The sequence below is a fragment of the Vanellus vanellus genome, assembly GCF_965231255.1.
Source record: "Vanellus vanellus genome assembly, chromosome: 11".
Classification (NCBI taxonomy): Eukaryota; Metazoa; Chordata; class Aves; order Charadriiformes; family Charadriidae; genus Vanellus; species Vanellus vanellus.
Window position 1 is genome coordinate 3,285,608 of NC_138916.1, and position 18,006 is coordinate 3,303,613.

The window sequence follows — 18,006 nt, forward strand, 5'->3', positions numbered from 1 at the left end:
CAAACAGTTTTTCCAGAATCATTCTTCTGGTCCTGGTCCTGCCGTACAGCTGGTTTGCAGCCCCGGTGATCGCTTCAGGATGATGATTTACGAAGTAGAATAGGCCTAACTAGAGTAATCCTTTTAATGCCTAAGAAGAATGAACCTTTAATCCAGCAAAGCCGAGCTTTCCATTTCTTCGAGGAAAATCCAGATCCAGGAGCTTGCAGGAGTGTAAGGGTTCTGGGTTGGCCAGAAGCTTTCCAATGGGATTATTTCCCTCTCTCTTTGGCGTACTCTGTTTTGGGGTTTGTGGGCAAGCCGGGGGGAGGACAGACGCGTTTCCAAGTGTGTTTGGTGTCATCTGGTGAACAGAAAGGAAGGATGCCTGGGTGACACCTGCACCTTTCAGTAGGGGCTCTGGGATGTGCACTTGGTAAAAAGCTGGACATGGAGAGCAAAAGCAGCACCTCTTTGCTTAGGTGTTGGACCTCGTCACAGCAAAGCACCTGCTACAGGGAGGTTAGCGGGCTTCTGTTTAGCAGATGAAGGCAGGCGGCTGGTGAAGGTGTTGAGGACTTTCCACTAGAATAGTTTTCCCTGGTGTCAAGACAACTTTTTCTTTTTTTTTTTTTTTTTTTTTTGAGATAGATATCTGCAGGAAAAAGCTTAGAGCTGAAAAACTTCCCCTACTTTCAGCGGTTGCCTGGAAGGTGAAATGCCATGTCCCATTTTAGGCTGAGCGTCAGAGATTTCGGGAAAGAGTGCTGTGACAAATGGACAAATGTCCCCTGTCTTTCTAGTCGTCTTGGTCTAAGCCAGCAGCAGTTTTTGCGCACGTGTTTGTGCTGAAAATTGCATATTTGCAAGCTTTCCGGAATTGTCTACAAAGCTTTTCCCTGGCGATCTGTTCACCCTTTCATTTCTCTCTCCCTAGAACGGCAACGTGACCTGGAGCGATGAAGGTGATGGATGCCGAGGAAGAGAAATTTCACGAGACTTTGCCAAGGTCAGTCCGATCATGGGGATTTGGGGGAATGGGTAACTTTGGGGAATCCTTCCCCTGATCTGTGACAGACGGTGACTATGGAGCCCTCGCTATTCCTTAGTGAATTTGTAAGAAAACTGTTTGGTCCTGCAGCCCTCTGCCTGCAAACCTGTTGTTTTGTTGGGCTGTTTGGGGCTATTTTGTTGCCTTTGGTCGCTGGAATACAGTTTGGACTAAGACTTAATAACCAGACTTTTGACATTTTAAAATCTTGGTCAAGTTTCTCCAGCTGGGGGAAAGAGTATTTTGTTTCTTGAACCTGATTAGCATTGTGGTCGTGGATTTGAATGTGGCAGCTGTGTGTCACATCAGCCGGAGGAATTCATTTTAAACTAAGCTGGCCCTTTCTGAAAGGGTGCAGCTAATTGCTCTGCAAATACACTGCTGCGTTTTCTTCCCAGAGCTCAGTGTGTGAGAAAGCGGAGAGCTTCATAGGAAATGAGCCCAAAAAGCCCTTTTTTTTTTTTTTGTGAACTAGATGAATACCAAGTAGCTAGCAGCACCTACGGAGAGGCTGAAATAGATATTTCCCAGCGAATCTTTGCTTTTCCATTGAGCTGCTCCACAAGAGTAGCTACAGCCAGCAAAAAAATTCCCTGGAGTGATGCAGGATTCTCCCTCAATGCAAACGAGAGAAGGAATTGAATTCTTCATGTATAGCATCGTCTTCTGTCTTGTTCTGTATCCTCCTGTATCTCAGTGAGAGACTGACTTCAGCCCTTTCAGCCTGTCGTTCTGCGGCCCCGCAGGATTCTTGATAGGTGAAAATTGGATTTTTCTGTTCAAGAGGTAGTTGTAAGATGACACTCGTGCTTGTCCCTTCTGAAAAATTAGTGGATAAAACTAGAGTACAGTGCCTCTCCTTTGGAATAAGCTGCCTGTGGAACTTTATTTTAAATGCTTGGGTTTTTAAGACTTTTGGTAAAATGATTTCTGCAGCAAATTGGTTCCAGGCTGGTTTCTGATTATTTTTTTTTTTTAAGGTTTTTTTGGCTTAGTTTAGAGGACCCTTTCCTTCCAGGCATTAGTAGTTACAGGAAAGCTTTATCCTTTCATCTCCTCCTTCAAGGGGCTTGGAGTTTGTCACTTATGTGACAATCCCTGAAGGAGGGAATCATGAGGCTAGCAGAAGCTGCAGAGAAGTTTACCTCCCTGTTGCCTCAAAGGTACGGACCGCTAACCTGCCCTGAACCGCTAGGACCTTCCTTTTAGTTGTCTGCTCTTTCTTTCCAACTTGTCTTTATAGTTTCTCTCCCCTTTGCTCTCAGGTGGTTTCAAACCCTGCTCTGAAGCAGTACTGTTCGCTGAGTTGAATCCTGTTCCCTTCAGGGGACCAGTCTCTGCTGTGCCTGGATAAGTTACTGAGGGGCCGAGCAAGGCAAGCCATAACGAAGGTCCTCAAACCATCACCGCAGCCTTGTCCACCACCTCACTCAGGAATCCTTCCCTCTTTTGCCTCTCTGCCTGTAGCTGCCTTTCACCCCTCCAGTACAAACACCAGATCACCCATTGGAAGAAGCTGATATAATTATTGCTTTATTTACTGTCTCATTGTGGATTGTGCCTTCTTTTTTATCTTTTTCCCCAGCTCTATGAACTGGATAGTGACCCTGAACGGAAAGAGTTCCTGGATGACCTCTTTATCTTCATGCAGAAGAGGGGTGAGTGAGCATTTGTTTGAACTCGATAGGGTAAAATAGGGCAGAGGGGTGCTGCTGCCATTTGAATTCTTCCCTCCTGAGTCTGAAAGAACAAATCCGGCCCTTGAACTGGCAGGTCAGGTGGAAGAGCAGAGGTGGGGCTCGAGATATTTGCCTTGGGAGAGAAGGAGCGCAGTAGGAAAGAACTCTTCTGCCCTGTAACTTAATTTCACAACTATTTCTTTACCGTCCTACCTAATACTGATGTTGTCCGTGCACTGAAGAGCCCAAAAAGCCTGGATCCCCAAGGATTTTGGAACTAAAGCTGAGTACCGCTGGGGATTCTCTGGTCTCCTCTTCAGGTAGCATGATCACACATCTTGTGTTGGGTTTCAGTGGCATGTGGAAGCAGAGTATGAGTTGCCTTCACAGTCTGCATAAGGTGGTGGCACACAATCTGGGGACTGGGAAGATAGACACCGAGCCACGTTTTTCTGTAGATTTTTCACAATGTGTCAGCTTTCCGTTTAGTAATTTTGTGTAACCCAGTGCGGAAGCACACGGTTTCTCACATTCCTCCCTGTGGTGTCAGCAGCTTGCAGCTCTCCTTGCTACAGGAGCGGCGATGCATGTTGTGAAGTAGCTCAGCTGGGATGTCACGAAAGTCTCGGTGTCCCCTAGTTATCAAAGTTCAGGTCCCTCGTTGCAAACTATTCATAATAAAAACGCACGTATATGTGGTATTGTATAAAATCTCTGTTTCTGAACATCTGTGGTGCTTTCTTCTGCCCCTCTGAGCACGCCAGGCCAGACAGACTCTTGCGACAAAGACGCTTCTGACAAAAAGTGTGAAATTGTGCTATAGACCTTTTAATTGTTTCCAAAAACTCTGCTGAAGGTAGGTGTGAAGAGCCAGACATAAAAAAAGGACCTTTTGCTCCCTGGTGGCGTAACGCTCTCTGTGTGTGCTGGACCAAACAAGCCAGGTTGTGCTTATTTGGAAGGGGGACTGCCTTAGTGTCACCAGCAATATTGTGCCCGGAGAGTCTAATAAAGCATAAAGACTCACCAGTTCAATCGCCTCTATTAGAAAATGATCCGTTTGCTGGGTTGGAGTTAGAGCCTTATTTCCAGTGGTCTTTTGAACCCTGCATCTTCAGGTGCGTCCCCCTCTGGATGACTAGATCACAAGCAGAGGAAAGGCTGTCCAAAATGCAGCTATTGCAGTTGCTCTTCATATCCGTGCCCGTTCTTCCTGGCGTGGCTGGAGCTGACAGCTGACCTGTGTGAATTTTCCCTCTCCGGCAGTTTGAGGTTATGCTTCCAAGCCGGTTAAAAAAATTAAAGCTGGGTTTTGCTGATATTTTTGGCTTTCGTGTGCAGAGGCATAACTGGGCTTAATTAGTTTACTTGCAAATGTGAACCTGAGCTCGCCTGTTAATGTAAGGGCAGGGATGACTGACAGACAAGACAATCATCTGAAAGGTGTGATTGGCAGCAATGGAAACCTCCAGATACCTAGAGAGAAATCTGCTTAATACTTCAATGTCTCCTTCCTATTACCTTTTAATTATTTATAATTGACATGCTCCCCGTGCAGGGACTGAGCTGGTCACCAGCTGGTTGCTGTAGGAGTTTAGCTTTTAATCATCTGGGCGTTTCCAAGTGTATTTGTTTTCTGGAGACTCCCCTTGTTTCCTTGCTTGCTTAGAAGGCTGAAAATGAAATAGAAGAGTCCGGCATCCATGGGAGAGAGATGCCATGGACTGACAGCCCTCTGCCAGAGGGGCTGGAAATGTTTGGCCCTGCTTTCAGGAACTGGCTAGATTGCGGGTTACGAGACAGTTGGGGCTTGCTTTCTATTTTTGCACCCCCAAAAGAAATAAGCAGAAGGACTCTGGGAAGGTATGGTTCTTCAGGTTGACAGGAGAACTGAACAGCGTACGTTGAGCTGTAGGAGGCAGCTTCTCTCCTGTCGTTAATCTGAGCTGCCGTGCCTCACTGCAAAGGAGATCTGTTGGCTTGGCGCGGTTTTCCAGAAGCTGTACTGTCCACTTTTCCCACACCTGCTCTCCCCACCTCTATCTACAGCAGCGCTTTGGGTTTCTAGCGAGCCGATGGACTTGCCCGCTGTGTCTTGTTCTGGGATCGTCAAAAATCTGGGAGCTTCTACAGCAAAGTTACCATAGCGTACCATTCGGGCTTTCATTCCTCCTCCCCTCGCTTCATGTGCCAAATGAGCATCCTGAACCAAATGAGGCTGAACAGCTGCCTTGTTCTGAAAGGGTCTCCCGAAGATGGATACAACCGAGGGCTCATTGCACCTGAGAGCAAAGTGCTCTGTTTCTTAGCTTGTACATGTGAAAAGCTGGTTAATTTGCACCTCGTGTCTGAAGGGAATGGAAAGCAGCTCTGGTAATAAACGTTGCTAGTGTAAAAAAAAAAAAAAAAAAAAAAAAAAAAAAAAAAATGGGGATTTTGCTGTTGTCCAGCAGAAGCTGGAGAAGTGCCGACCCTTGTTTGGGGCTGATGGATTTGGGGCACAGATTACTAACGGATGCTGAACAAAAAAAAAAAAAGCCTGATGTGAAAGATAAATGCCAGATTTCACAGGAGCTACTGAGTAGTTGGAGGGATGAAAAGATTCGGTTGTTGGTGCTGCTGTTAGGAATGTACCTAGAAATGTGAAGCCATGAAGCGGGCTTAATGCAGATCAAATGTGCAGGTCTCATCTGCCTCTGAGCACAGCAGGTTGTCGCTGAATGACCACAGCTGCAAGTGATAAAATGGCCCTTCAGTGGCAATAATGATGGAAGAGGGAGATGAGAGGAAAGCTGTAACTCTTCCTTTGTTGGATGTTTTATTCCTTGTATGTGTTTAGGCGAATGGGTCCCACCATGGCTGTGATTGAAGGGGCAGATGGGGAGAGGAGGGGAGACCGGCCGATGAGAGCAATTAGTGCGCAGGACTAGCTTCGAACCAGGCCTACGATGGGACCGACCTGATGCAGCTCACCAGGGACGATGTATTACCGCTTCCACCTTCCCTTTTCTCAGCTCTTCTGCAGCCCTGAACCGAAGGTCATCTCCCCTCAAACCAAGCAGGGATAAGCAGCTTCAGCAGTGGCTTCCCTCCATCTCCACTGCTGATCTGGTGTCTAGTGACATGCTGAGCCTTGATGTCTTGAGGTCTTGTTTCTCAGAAGCTGTATTTTTAACCTCCTGCTGCATGAGGAGCTGCTCTTCGGGCAAGTTTGTGGCTCAGGGCATGGGCTGGGTGGGAGTGTTGATCTGCTTGAGGGTAAGAAGGTTCCACAGAGGGATGCGGACAGGCTGGATTGATGGGCTGAGGCCAACGGTGTGGGGTTCAACAAGGCCAAGTGCCGGGTCCTGCACTTGGGTCACACCAACCCCATGGATGCTACAGGCTTGGGGCAGGGTGGCTGGAGAGCTGCCCAGCAGAAAAGGACCTGGGGGTGTTGGTTGACAGTGGCTGAATGTGAGCCAGCAGTGGGCCCAGTGGCCCAGGTGGCCAACAGCATCCTAGCCTGTGTCAGGAATAGTGTGGTGAGCAGGACTAGGGGAGTGATTGTCCACCTGTACTCAGCACTGGTGAGGCCCTACCTTGAGTGCTGTGTTCAGTGTTGGGTCCCTCACAACAAAAAAAGACATTGAGGTGCTGGAGCGTGTCCAGAGAAGGGCAACGAAGCTGGTGAGGGGTCTGGAGAACTTATGAGGAGTGGCTGAGGGAGCTGGTTGTTCAGACTGGAGAAAAGGAGGCTGAGGAGAGAACTTATCACTCGCTACAACTACCTGAAAGGAGGGTGTGGAAAGGTGGGGGTTGGTCTCTTCTCCCAAGTTACAAGTGATGGGACAAGAGGAAATGGCCTCAAGTTATGCCGGGGAGGTTTAGATTGGATATTAGGAAAAATGTCTTCACCGAAAGGGTTGTTGAGCATTGGAACAGGCTGCCCAGGGAAGGGATGGAGTCACCATCCCTGGAGGTGTTTAATAGATGGATAGACGTGGTGCTGAGGGACATGGTTTAGTGGTGGTTTTGGAAGTGTTATGTTAACAGTTGGACTCAGTGATCTCAAAGGTCCCTTCCAACCTAGATGATCCTATGATTCTCCGCTAGTGTGCGGTGGAGTGGGCAGGAGGCTGGATTTGGTCTGCTGGCCGCTGAGGACACTGCAGGCAGGAGCAGTTTTCTACGTGCCCAGGCCAGGGCTGCGACCACTACCATAACTCTGGGTAATCTTGTGTTCCCCTGGCTTTTGTGTTACTGGAAAGAATCTCATTACAGAAATGTGCGTAGCCTGATGGGCAAGTTCCCTTACTCAGATCAGACTCAATGTTTGAGATGATGACGACATCTTCCACTTCTTTTGAGGTCCTTCTCATCCTGTGAACGTACCCTGAGGCTAAATTTTGGCTCCATCTTTTTTTTTTTTTTTTTTTTTTTTTTTGGTGAGTGCTAGAAAGGCATAGGTGTCATGACTAGTAGAAAAACGTAGCTATTAGCCCCGTAGCCTGTACTAGGTGGCATAGCTAGACTGCTTTTTGTCCCCAGATAGTGAAGGACCGTTAGCTGCGTGACTCTTGGAGCCACTAAGGCAGCCACCAATAACTGAGCTGATTGTATTCCACCAGCGCTGGGAAGGAGTAGTGGGACTGTTTCATCCCCGGGAAGGATCGGTAGTGTTCGTGCGAGACATTCCCCTTGAGAAAAGGTTCGATGGGGAAGAGATCTGACTGCGTGCTATGGTGTATTAGGGAAGGCTCCCTTCCAAGGGAAGCTGTTTTGTTCATTTTAAGTACTGCCTTTGTGAAGACCTCATAAAACGTCTCCAATTGTACAGCTCTACTAATTTTGTTCAAGGTTTCGGCGTGACCTTGGTTTTCCCAGATGGCTTGACCATTCTGGGTTTTTTTTTATGTGTATATACATAGAAGGAGCTTTGTACGTCTGACCGTGTGGTTTTAATGTTTTCCTGCTGTTGTATGCTCTGTCTGCGCATTTTGGATGTGGAAAAACAACAAATCCAGGGTATCGACAAAAGCATTTACTGATGGATTCTTTTATCTATAGGCCAAGTGGTGTTTATGAAATGTTTGTCCGGGGAATATGCTCCGTTCTTCTTCTGATTCAATTTTGCAGGTTTCTTCTTTTGATCCTCTGGAGATATTTTTGAATCTGAATTAAGCAGTGTAGTTCGCTAAATGAGACATCGATAGACATAAATTCGCAGCATCCTTTGCTCCTGCTACCTGCTTAATGCTGAGCCGCAGCAAATGCTTCCCGAAATAGCAGATGATGTTCTGCAGTGGAAAATTCTCACTCAAAGCACTGCAAAGGTCTGTTCTGGGTGGTCCAAATCAACCGGGCAAAGTCCCTTTCCCCGTTATAGGGCCTTGGATTTGTACACGGCTAAATCTCTGCCTCTTGTACCTCCTTTAAAGAACCTCTTTGGTCAACTGGTCCGACTTAGACTCGGGGAAAAATGGTGATTAGTGTTTTGTGTACACGGTAAGCAGTGGGGATCAGTGAAATATTTTAGGCTCTCTCTTTTATATTGTTAGAAAGACTGACTTTTCCTTAAGTTTTAGGGGGGGACCTGGCATTCTGGTATACATTCCTCTGTATTCTTTAAGTGGTTTGAGCCTTTCGGAACAGGGAACAGAGAAGGCGCTCGTCCGTATTCTTAAACCCTTTTAAGTGATGCTGGGATAAAAACAGGTGCAAAGCAAAGTGCTTGGGATCTCTCTTTGTTCAGGGAGTGACTCGCTCATCAGCCTTAGGTGCCAGATGACTAAAAGCCTTCCCCAGATATGTAAGTTGATAGTCTGTGAGAGTTTACCTTGGGTCAGCGTGGGATAACTTAGGAGTAGTTAAGAGCACATCCTTCCAATAAGAAACTTTCTCCCCCTTCTGTTTTCTCTAAATCAAAACATTAATTCTAGTAATGGAGGCAGGAGGGTTTTTTTTTTTCTCTAATTTGAAAAAAGCCTGGAAGTTTCCCTTTGGAAAGATCTAAAAAAAAAAAAAAAAAAAAAAAAAAAAAAAAAACTTTTCTGGGAAGATACCCAGCACAGTTAATTTTTTCAGTCCGAGTAATTAATATCCCTGGCTTTTAAGCAGCTGAAAAAAAAAATAATGGTGGTTTAGAGTGATTATCGCTTTAGCTCCAAAGATAAATCATATTGGAAGCTGCAGTTGTAATTAACGGGAAAATAGTATTAGGAGTTTATTTGGTTCTGTCTTACAGGAGGCTTGTTTTAAATTTAGCCAGCATGAAGAATGTTTTAGCAGCTTAAATCTTTTGTTATGAACAGAGTTGGCACCGGACAGAGTACAGAAGATGTTAATTTGAAGCGATTGGCTGGTTTTGCTTTGCATGAACCTTTCTCTAGCTTATTCACCTCATACCTCTCTGCTGTAGTGATTGCCAGCTGAGGATCTCTGAATCCCAGGTGCTCCTTCCTGGGTGTACAGACCTGAGGGATGGAGTCAGAGGGGGTTTTTTCCTCACTTCCCCTGAAGATTGAGATTGTTAAATCGTCACATGTTTCTCCAGCATCTCAAAGACTGGATGTTTGTCTCAAATCCTGGTTTTCTCAAGCTCTTTCGTACATTGGTACTTCCTCTTTGCTATCGCTGTTCTTGACTGCAGTGGAGGTGGCTCAGCATTGAAGAGACGACCCTGTAGATATCCAAGCAGAAGGTGGAACCATCTAACATGAAGATGCTCCAATTTTTGGCTTTGTGCGTGCAGCCTGCCTGACCTACCTTTATTTTTCCCCAGCTGCCCTTGTTCCTCTGCATTGCCTCCTGTATTTGTACCTCTCTTTGCCTAGAGAAGAAGAGTTTGTCCACTTGGTTCAGAGGTCATATACGTATGGAAACCCACCACCAGTTGCATGGCGCTTCAACATCTGGTGAAGACATTTGCAATAGCCAAATATATTAGAGCCAGCTGTGTTGGTGGCAGCCGAATGGTTGGACTGTTGTCGAGCTGGGTACAAGAGACCAAATCTCCGTGGGATCTCCCGTTTGGGGGGGATGGAGGAGCACCCTGTGCGGGGAGGTTAACGTGGCCGGAGCCTTGGTTAATATAAGCGGGGCACTGGGGTGCCAGTTAGGCTGCCTCCAGTTCAGCAGCCGAAATCTGATAAGGGGCTGCTGTCAGCCTCCCTTATTGAGGAGGGAAGCAGAAACCGATGGCGTTTTGAGGGGTGCAGATAAGAAGTGGGCCTCCTGTCAAATAGAGCATGATTAATTACCCTCCTATCCTGGCTCCCGCTTTGATAGGAGTGTCTTAATGGTCTGCAGGCTTGTGGATCAGGTGGTGACATTCCTGTTGGGAGGTGAGAATGCCTGCTGTGGAAATGCCCGTGCGTAGGGAGAGATTAGATCAGCTGTGGCACAGGCAGAGGGGAGAGGTTGTTTCCCTCCTGTATACCTTTTTATTTTAACATGGAGCACTTGGGACAGACTCAAACCAAATCAACAAATAAAACTTTCACGCCGAGAGCTGGGGCAGCTTCATGAGAAGCCAGCCAGGGTTTGTCCTGGGAGAGGAATTCAAGCAAACTGGGAACTGTGACAGCGCAGGGTTCAAGTTGATTTGCTCCTATCCAGCACTGCTGATTTGTTGTTGAACTGATTTTTTTTGAGCCCTGTTTAGCCCGGGAGAGCGGGGAGATTATTCGTACCAAGTAATTACGCTGTCTCCTTTCAAAGAAACATGAAGATCCCTTCAACACTTGGTTCAAAATTATTTTAAATTGCTGTGGACTTCCCCAGTCTCCTGGAGAAAACCTCTTCCTTTTGGCTGTCTGATACCATTTCTCTTCTGAACATATTTAGAGTGGAAGCTGGAAAGAGCAGCTCTTTCCTTATCTGTACAGGTTGTGGCTTAAAAATGCCCCCTCTATGCCTATTTTTCACTCCAGAGAGTGCTTTATTGCACTTTGAATGTTGCTCTGCAGAATAAGTGTTGGGGATTCTTGCCTCCTTTGTTCCGTACTCAAAAATGGACATTTCTGAAAGTAAATTGGATGGGGGGGGGGGGGGGGGGGGGAAGGAATGGGAGGTGATTGAAAAATGAGTGCTCCAGGCTGGGTATAATTAACTGCTCTTTGTCTCTTGCATGCAGGACAAGTTATGGCTTAGGCTGCTTGCTGGTGGGGAACTCCGTGCAGTGGGCACGGCTCAGCAGGAGGAGAGGAGAGAGCAGCTCTTGGTAGGGGATCCCCACCGTGGTGGACTTGCAAAGCTGAGCAAACCCCTGCAAAATGAGAGGGGACTATGATTTGGTTAAGAACTGTCTTAGGGGCGGTTTTCCTTGTTTACGTCTTCAGAGTTAGGTGTAAAGCTGAAGTCTGGCTAAGGTAGGATGAAGAGCAGGGAGAAACCCGTCTTGGGTGGGTGAGGAAGATGACGGTCCAAAGCTGAGGTCCCTTTTAACAAGCGGGATGGCTGAGCCCCAGCACCGAGCGAGTGGCTGTCGTAGCAGCGGAGCCTGGGGGTGCCGATGGCCCAGCCAGCACCCCCAAAATACTGGTTCCTTGCCAAAAGATGGAGAAACAGTCATTCGAAGAGTATCTGGAGTTTACAGCTTCCTCGGACCCTTCTTAAAGAGTTCTTGAAGGGTGAAAATCAAACAGTTGCTCCTTCAGCCTCTCCAGTGTTGGGGGGCATAAGGGACATTCAAGCCTATCCGTATAAGCCCTGTAGGCTTCTTTTTCGTCTGTGTGAAACAGAAGAGGCTTTTGAGCGGGGTGAACCAGCTTGGCAGAAGGGGGCTGCTTATTTCCCGTGAAGGACAGAGATGTTTATAGCCCCGGTCTGACTTCCTCCAGGGAAACACTTTATTCCAGAAATCTGAATTGTAGTTACAGCTGTCTTCAGAAAAGCAGGAGCCCATGGGTTATGGGATGATTCCTCCTTCTCCTTCCAGTGTCATTCTTGGGCTTTTTGTCCTCTTCATAACCCTTCTACTTGGCAAAAGGGGGAAGTAGGTTGTCTGGAGTCTTACAGCCTCTTACTCTTGGGCCGTACTCCCACCCTTGGGTCTTTGGCAGCAGGAGTTTGCCTGCCCTAGAGTTTGTCTTCTTGAGGTCTCCCACGCTCATCAACTATGCATCATCCCTTTTTCCAGTAGAAACAGACTCCTTGTCCCCCCTCCCTTTGGCTGATGCCTTGCGGGAATGGCTTGTACTGGGGTACAAGCTGTACTGTAGCTAGGATTATACTACAAGGAAGAAAAGTCCTTTACCAAGAAAACTGGGAGAGGAGCCAGGCGTCTTCCTCGCCCTCTTTTCAAGCCGGGCAAGGCTGCCGGCTCTTTGCAAGCACAGTAGGTACAGCATTTCTGAGAGCCGGCAGAATGGAGAGGCTTGAAAGTACAGTAAAATGAGTTTGCCATCAAAAGGCAACAAGTCTTATGCTGTGCCCCCGGCTGCTGACCTTTCCCTCTGGAATTCTCCCCTCTGACCTCCGGATCATTAATCCTGATGCTGCCAGATGACAGTAATCCATCATGGCCCCTGACAAGCCTTGCAGCCGCCTGTGAAAGGATCCGCTCGGCTTCAGCATCCAATCGTCCCATGATACTCGTTTTTCAGCCTTTCCTGTTCTGAGCGCTGGGGGTTTCCAATAAAGACTTTATCGCTTTTCCTCGGAGCGGGGCTGGGGGAGGAGAGGGCTGGGGGGAGCAGCCTTTCCGTGCTTCTCAGCTCCTACGAAACGTGCGGAGCCCTCTCTTGCTCTGAAAAGTACGCTTAATTTACCAGGTGCAAACCCCAAATCGCTCTTTGCTAGCTGTGGGGGCTCTCACTTGGCGTGGTACTCGGAGAAAGCACGGGAGGAAAATGATTTGCGTCTCCACGCTCAAGTGGTAGAAGGCTGGAAGTAGTTTTGTCCCTGCTGTAAAGTTTCTCAGCCTGCGGAAGGAAATTTTAAGGGGGAGGGAAAAAAATAAGCTATAGGATTTAGCTTAATTTGTAAAGGTACTAATTAAATTTCGGGGCACTTCGGTCTGTGGGTCTTGTTGAGAAGCAAACTTGAGGAAGGGAAGGTGTCAAAGGGGTAGTAACGGGAGGCAGGGAGGTCAGATCCGATTGCTGTTTTGGCTCCAGCTATGAGCAGGCTCCCTGGAAATATATTTAAGCCTTTATTTCCCACTGATGTAAATAACGTTTGTCCCTTTCACAGGAGCATTTGGATAAATATACTTGTGTACCTATTTGAATACTGAGATGGGAGAATCTAGAGAAGAGGAAAACTGCGTTTAGGATGAATGCAGGATATTAAAAAGGAGATGTTTCCTTATAGTTCTGCATTAGCGGCTTGTTTGCCTGAGGAGCCTTACCCATGACCCTTCCCTTTCACTCCCCATCTGGTCACTGTCCGAAGTGAGCTGGATGAAAGTCCCTTCTGGAGGAGTTAATGCCATTCCCTAAATTGGATTGGGGAGAAGTTGGGTGGCTTTGAGCGGCGGGGGGGTTGCTGGAGGAGTCGGGGAGAGGGTCTTCATCCTTTCCCGGCAGAGCAAAGGCTTTGTTGGCAACGCGGTGCTACTTAGGACACCCCGGCTTTCCTCGCCGCTGGGGCAGAAATGCTAAACTATTAACAAAGGGGCGTTTTGGGGTTGCAAAAAAATCACCCCTGGCTCTTCCTAGAGACCTCAGAGATATATATTTCTGCGCTTTTCATTTGGAGCGGGCTGGGTGTAACTGGTTCCCGTGGCTCAGCTGATGAATGATAACTTAAGGCTGGTAACATGATCGCTCCCGGCCCTCCGTGTGTCTGAAATGACGCTGTTAGTGTGTTCTTAATCTTTGCAATAACACAGGGAGACAAAATGGTGGCTGGGGCGGGGGGTGGGGGAAACAAACCCGAAGCTAAACCGAGGATGGCGTTTAGGCGAGCCGGCCTTTCGGGAGGGACCAGCTCCTGGCTTGTGGCAGCCGGTTGGGATGGATGGAGCTGCAGCGAGTTTTAAACCAGTTTGGAAACGTCTCTCTCTCTGCTCCCCGAGGGAACTGTCGTTTCTGAAATGCAGGAAGAGGATCTGATGCAGTTTGTGAAATTACTGCTTTGTGGACTTTTCTCTTGTGGGTAGGGAGGGGGTTGTTTAGACAAGGCGAGGAAAAGAGGATATGATAGATATAAAATGACGCGGCGTGCAGACCAAGCCCGTTCAGGTTGCTCTTTGTGTTTTCTTACGGTTTAAGAGTTAGTAACTTGGTGAAATTGAAGGTGACCCTTTTAAAGCTGGAAAAAGTTTACTTTTTTTATCTAACATCTCGTTAACCTGTGGGAATTGGTACCGTGAGCTAATGCGTAACAGGCTTCAAAAAGAAAAGTGAGACAAAAAGGGGGGGAAAAAAAAAAATTACACTTACACGTATAATGAGGACATCTGCAGAGCTGAGCTGAACTCCTTTTCACTAAACAGAATAAAACCCATTTATAAGGGCCATAAACCGCTGTGCTTCGGGGCATTAACCGAATGGCTGGCTGATGAGCAGTGGCAGAAGTCTCCCCTGTGGGTCGGGTATTCCATAATTGTCCATTACAGCGCTTCGCGGGCTTTCCTGTAAAGGCCGGTGCTGACCATTGTGGCAGACAGGATACTGACCTCAGATGGACGGCTCTTTGATCCACGACACTATTTCCTATGTGAAATAAAAGGTTTGCTACGTCAGCATATGTGGTTTTTTTTTTTTTTTTTCCCCCCCCCGTCTTCCTCTCCTTGCCTAAATCTCATTAGTTTGACCTATTCAAACCCCGCATGCTTTATCACTTTAAGATGCTGCTAAAAGGGCACTATCGGGTTAAAAATCCCTATTTTTCTTACCTGTTAACTCACAAGATGACAAAATTGAAGAGGAAGGATGGAGCTGTTTCCCTGCCTGCCCGGTCTATCCTCGTGAGGATAGAGCAGGACCTTGGTTTGGGCTCCAAAAAATGCTTGGATGCCTGGTGCTTCTCCCAGCAGCCGGTGAGGGATGCCTGGCTTTGCTGGCGTCTGCAATCAGGGACGCTGATGCTCTGTTAACGCCGCTCGTTTTTCGTTCGCCTCCACCATCGACACCATTTCTCTCACGACAAGTTACTGCTCTGGCATTGCAGTTGCTGCCAAAGTACACGTGTGGCCCATCGGTGTCTCGTTTTGGGAGTGTGTTTGGGGGGTGGGGAGGGAAGGAGTGGGAAGGTGAAAACACTTCGTGAGAGCAGATGCTGTAGCAAAACGTTACGCATGTGCGTGTGAGGGAGGACAGAGGTAAATGTGCGTGGGCAAGGGAGATGCTCTCAAGTGCCACGTATCCTTTTCTGTCACTGTTCCCGAGTGATATAGGATAGAAAATCCGGGGAAGCAAGGGAGCTGAATCCCAGCGTACGAGTCGCTGGCGCTGCCTGGCTGCTCAGCCCCTTCCTGAGCACGAGCGATACAGATTTTTATCTGAGATTGCCCTGGGAGCTCATAAAAGATGATTCCTCTGCGCTGCTCACTCACCCCTAGGATCAAATAGTCCCTACTTCCCCTCTTTCTATTTTAGAAGTTGCTTTTAGCTGCAGGTTATTATTTGTCTGATAATTGCTTTTGCCTACAGGAAAGGAGTTTTTCCATGAAAAGGACGTGCCATGTAGCTACACTTCTCTGGCTCATTTACTCACCCTTAGAGAGGCCTCAAGTCAGCCTACAAATAGTTGCCTGAATTTCCAATTGGAAAGAAGATCGATAGCCCCAACCTGCCGGTTTTCTTGGCCTCGTTTTCTCTCTGACTCCCCGTTTCCTTCCCTGCTGTTTCCCCTGCAGGAACTCCCATCAATCGGATCCCCATCATGGCAAAGCAGATCCTGGATCTCTACATGCTGTACAAGCTGGTGACTGAGAAAGGAGGGCTGGTGGAAATCATCAACAAGAAAATCTGGCGAGAGATCACCAAAGGCCTTAATCTGCCCACCTCCATCACCAGTGCCGCATTCACGCTTCGAACCCAGTAAGTCTAGAAGGTCTAAGAGCGTGGACGTGAATGCAGATTGCAAAGCAGGGACTGGGCTGGAAAAAGTGAGACCAAATTCTACTCTGTGGGCAGAGAGGAGCTGAGGAATTGCTTTATTTATCCCCCTCGCCCAAGGCTTGCCTGTTTTCTATTCCTTCTCTTATTTTTCTTAGCAGTGATCCTTCCTGAACTCGTTCCCCTTCCTTCCCTACGATCTCTGTGCCTCCCTCCGTCCTGTGCCTTTCTCCCCTCTTCGCAGCTTAAACTCCTCGGGGCAAGGAGGGTCTTGCTCTGTCTCTGAAGAGTACTTGGCACAGGGAGGAGGGAAGGAACATCAAGTATGAACTTGATCATTTAACGTCTGTTATCTCCACCGAAGTTGTGGAAACTTGCGCTTAGCACCTACTTACTGTGAGGATTGTTTTTCTGACCTGCAGTACCTCGGGTTGATTAGGCAAGTAAAAAAAAAAAAAAAAAAATAGAGGCAGAATAAGCAGAGGAGAAAGAATGGTTAAAGTAAACCTACTTTAAAATTTAAGCAGCGGGCTGAGGCTGCGCTTCAGCGAGCGGAGTGTGGAAGGGTGGGCTTTGGGAATCCGCACCCACCCAGCTCTTCTGCGGACTGGGTTTTCTTGAAAGTTATTAGAGCCCCTGAGTCCCAGAGAGGGAAGGTCCTTGCTATTTCTACAGCCTTTGGCACCGACAGGCTCTCTCCGCTGCAAACGTGCGTGCCAGAATTCAGGAGAAGCGGTAAAATTTGATGCTGCCCAACACAAATGACTTAGACAAGGGTAATTCCTCAGACTTCCTTCCTTGCGTGAAGCATTACAGCCCAAGATCTTAATTCTTACAATTTTAGATAGTATCTCAGTCGTAAAGGCATTCTGGAGGATTCTTTCCCGTGGGTGGAGCAGTATGTAACTCTGTTCTTCGCAATAAACATTGAGTAACCTCAGAGTTTCTTTGAGCGCGCTGTGCTTTGCATCCAAACTGCGCAATGCTTATCAAACCGAGCGCCACGGTGGTCATGATACGCAGACAGAGACTCCAGATCTGCAGAGGATCTCGGCCTGAAAGTCTTCCTGAATGTCACTCTTGTTGCTGTAGCCTGTAATTTCCCGTTCTATTGAGAAACCTACTTGACTTTCCCTGCGCTCGCCTCTCTCCCAGGTATATGAAGTACCTATATGCCTACGAATGCGAGAAGAAATCCCTCAGTTCTCCTGCTGAGCTCCAGGCTGCGATCGATGGCAACAGGCGGGAAGGCAGGCGGCCCAGCTACAGCTCCTCTTTGTTCAGCTACTCGCCCACCACCACGGGGCCTCCTTCCCTCCTATCTCCCCCAAAGATCCGCTTCCCCATCATCGGCGTCGCGCCGGGCAGCGGGACCAGCAATCCTCGGGTGTCTCCAGCAGCAGCTGTCAGAAAAGGTCAGCTACTTCTACCCGCGGCGGAGAGGGTGGCTGGGTTAAGAGGTCCAGGCACTGAAACACAATTATTTTTCCATTTGGTTCACCCAGACTAGACTTGAGAGTAGCAGAACTCGGGTGGCTCGGGGTTTGTAGAATATTCCGCCAGGGGTTTAAACCTTTGCGTGCTCGCTTTAGGAAAGGCTGTGGGAGGGACTAAGTGACTCTGTCCTTTTCTAGGTGACGGTGTGCCCTTGACCGTGTCTATGCCAAATCGTATTGCCGTGCCAGTGACCTTGGCGAGCCAGCAGGCGACTGTGGCGGCGAGAACAGCCACCCTGGAGCAGCTGAGGGAGAGACTGGAGTCGGGAGAGCCTCCGGAGAAGAAGGTCTCGCGGATGACGGAGGAGGAGCAGCGGCTTGTCCAGCAGGCTCTTCAGCGCAACCTGTTCAGCATGGCGCGGCAGATCCCCATGAAGATCAAAATCAACGGCAAGGGTAAGCAGCACCTCTAGATAACGCGAAAGGTCTCTGCAGACTGCAGCAGGGAGGGAACCGCTCCCAGTATAGCGTCTCAGACACCTCTTTACACACGGGCGTGATTGTCTCTCTGGATACCTGGCAGAGGTCACCATCAAGAAGCGGTTAAAATGGAGCACGGTAATGGCAAAGCTAAACTGTAGCAACATTTTGTTAGGTTTTACTTGCCGCTGCTGGTTTTGTTCTGTTCCTGTTGATGCATAATCCAGCCTGAATGCAGAAACACCCTAGCTGTGTTCCGAAAGCTCTGCATCGAAGCTGGTTAAACCCACTTGACCCGTACAACAAGACCCTCGCTCTGAGCTTATGCCCCTCCCGTGTCGATCACGGCGAGATGGCTTCAGGGATCAAGCTGTTACGTCTCCACCGAGCTT

General features: G+C 48.1%; 1 protein-coding gene across 1 annotated transcript in view; it reads left to right on the forward strand.

The window, feature by feature from the left end:
• The window catches only part of ARID3B (AT-rich interaction domain 3B), a 33,473-nt gene that overhangs the window by 11,926 nt on the left and 3,541 nt on the right, over positions 1–18,006 (forward strand). Inside the window, exons 3-7 of the mRNA XM_082488882.1 lie at positions 917–988; positions 2,616–2,688; positions 15,497–15,680; positions 16,854–17,113; positions 17,333–17,590. Of these exons, the coding sequence (XP_082345008.1) occupies positions 917–988; positions 2,616–2,688; positions 15,497–15,680; positions 16,854–17,113; positions 17,333–17,590 (847 nt within the window). The remainder of the gene's footprint in view (positions 1–916; positions 989–2,615; positions 2,689–15,496; positions 15,681–16,853; positions 17,114–17,332; positions 17,591–18,006) is intronic.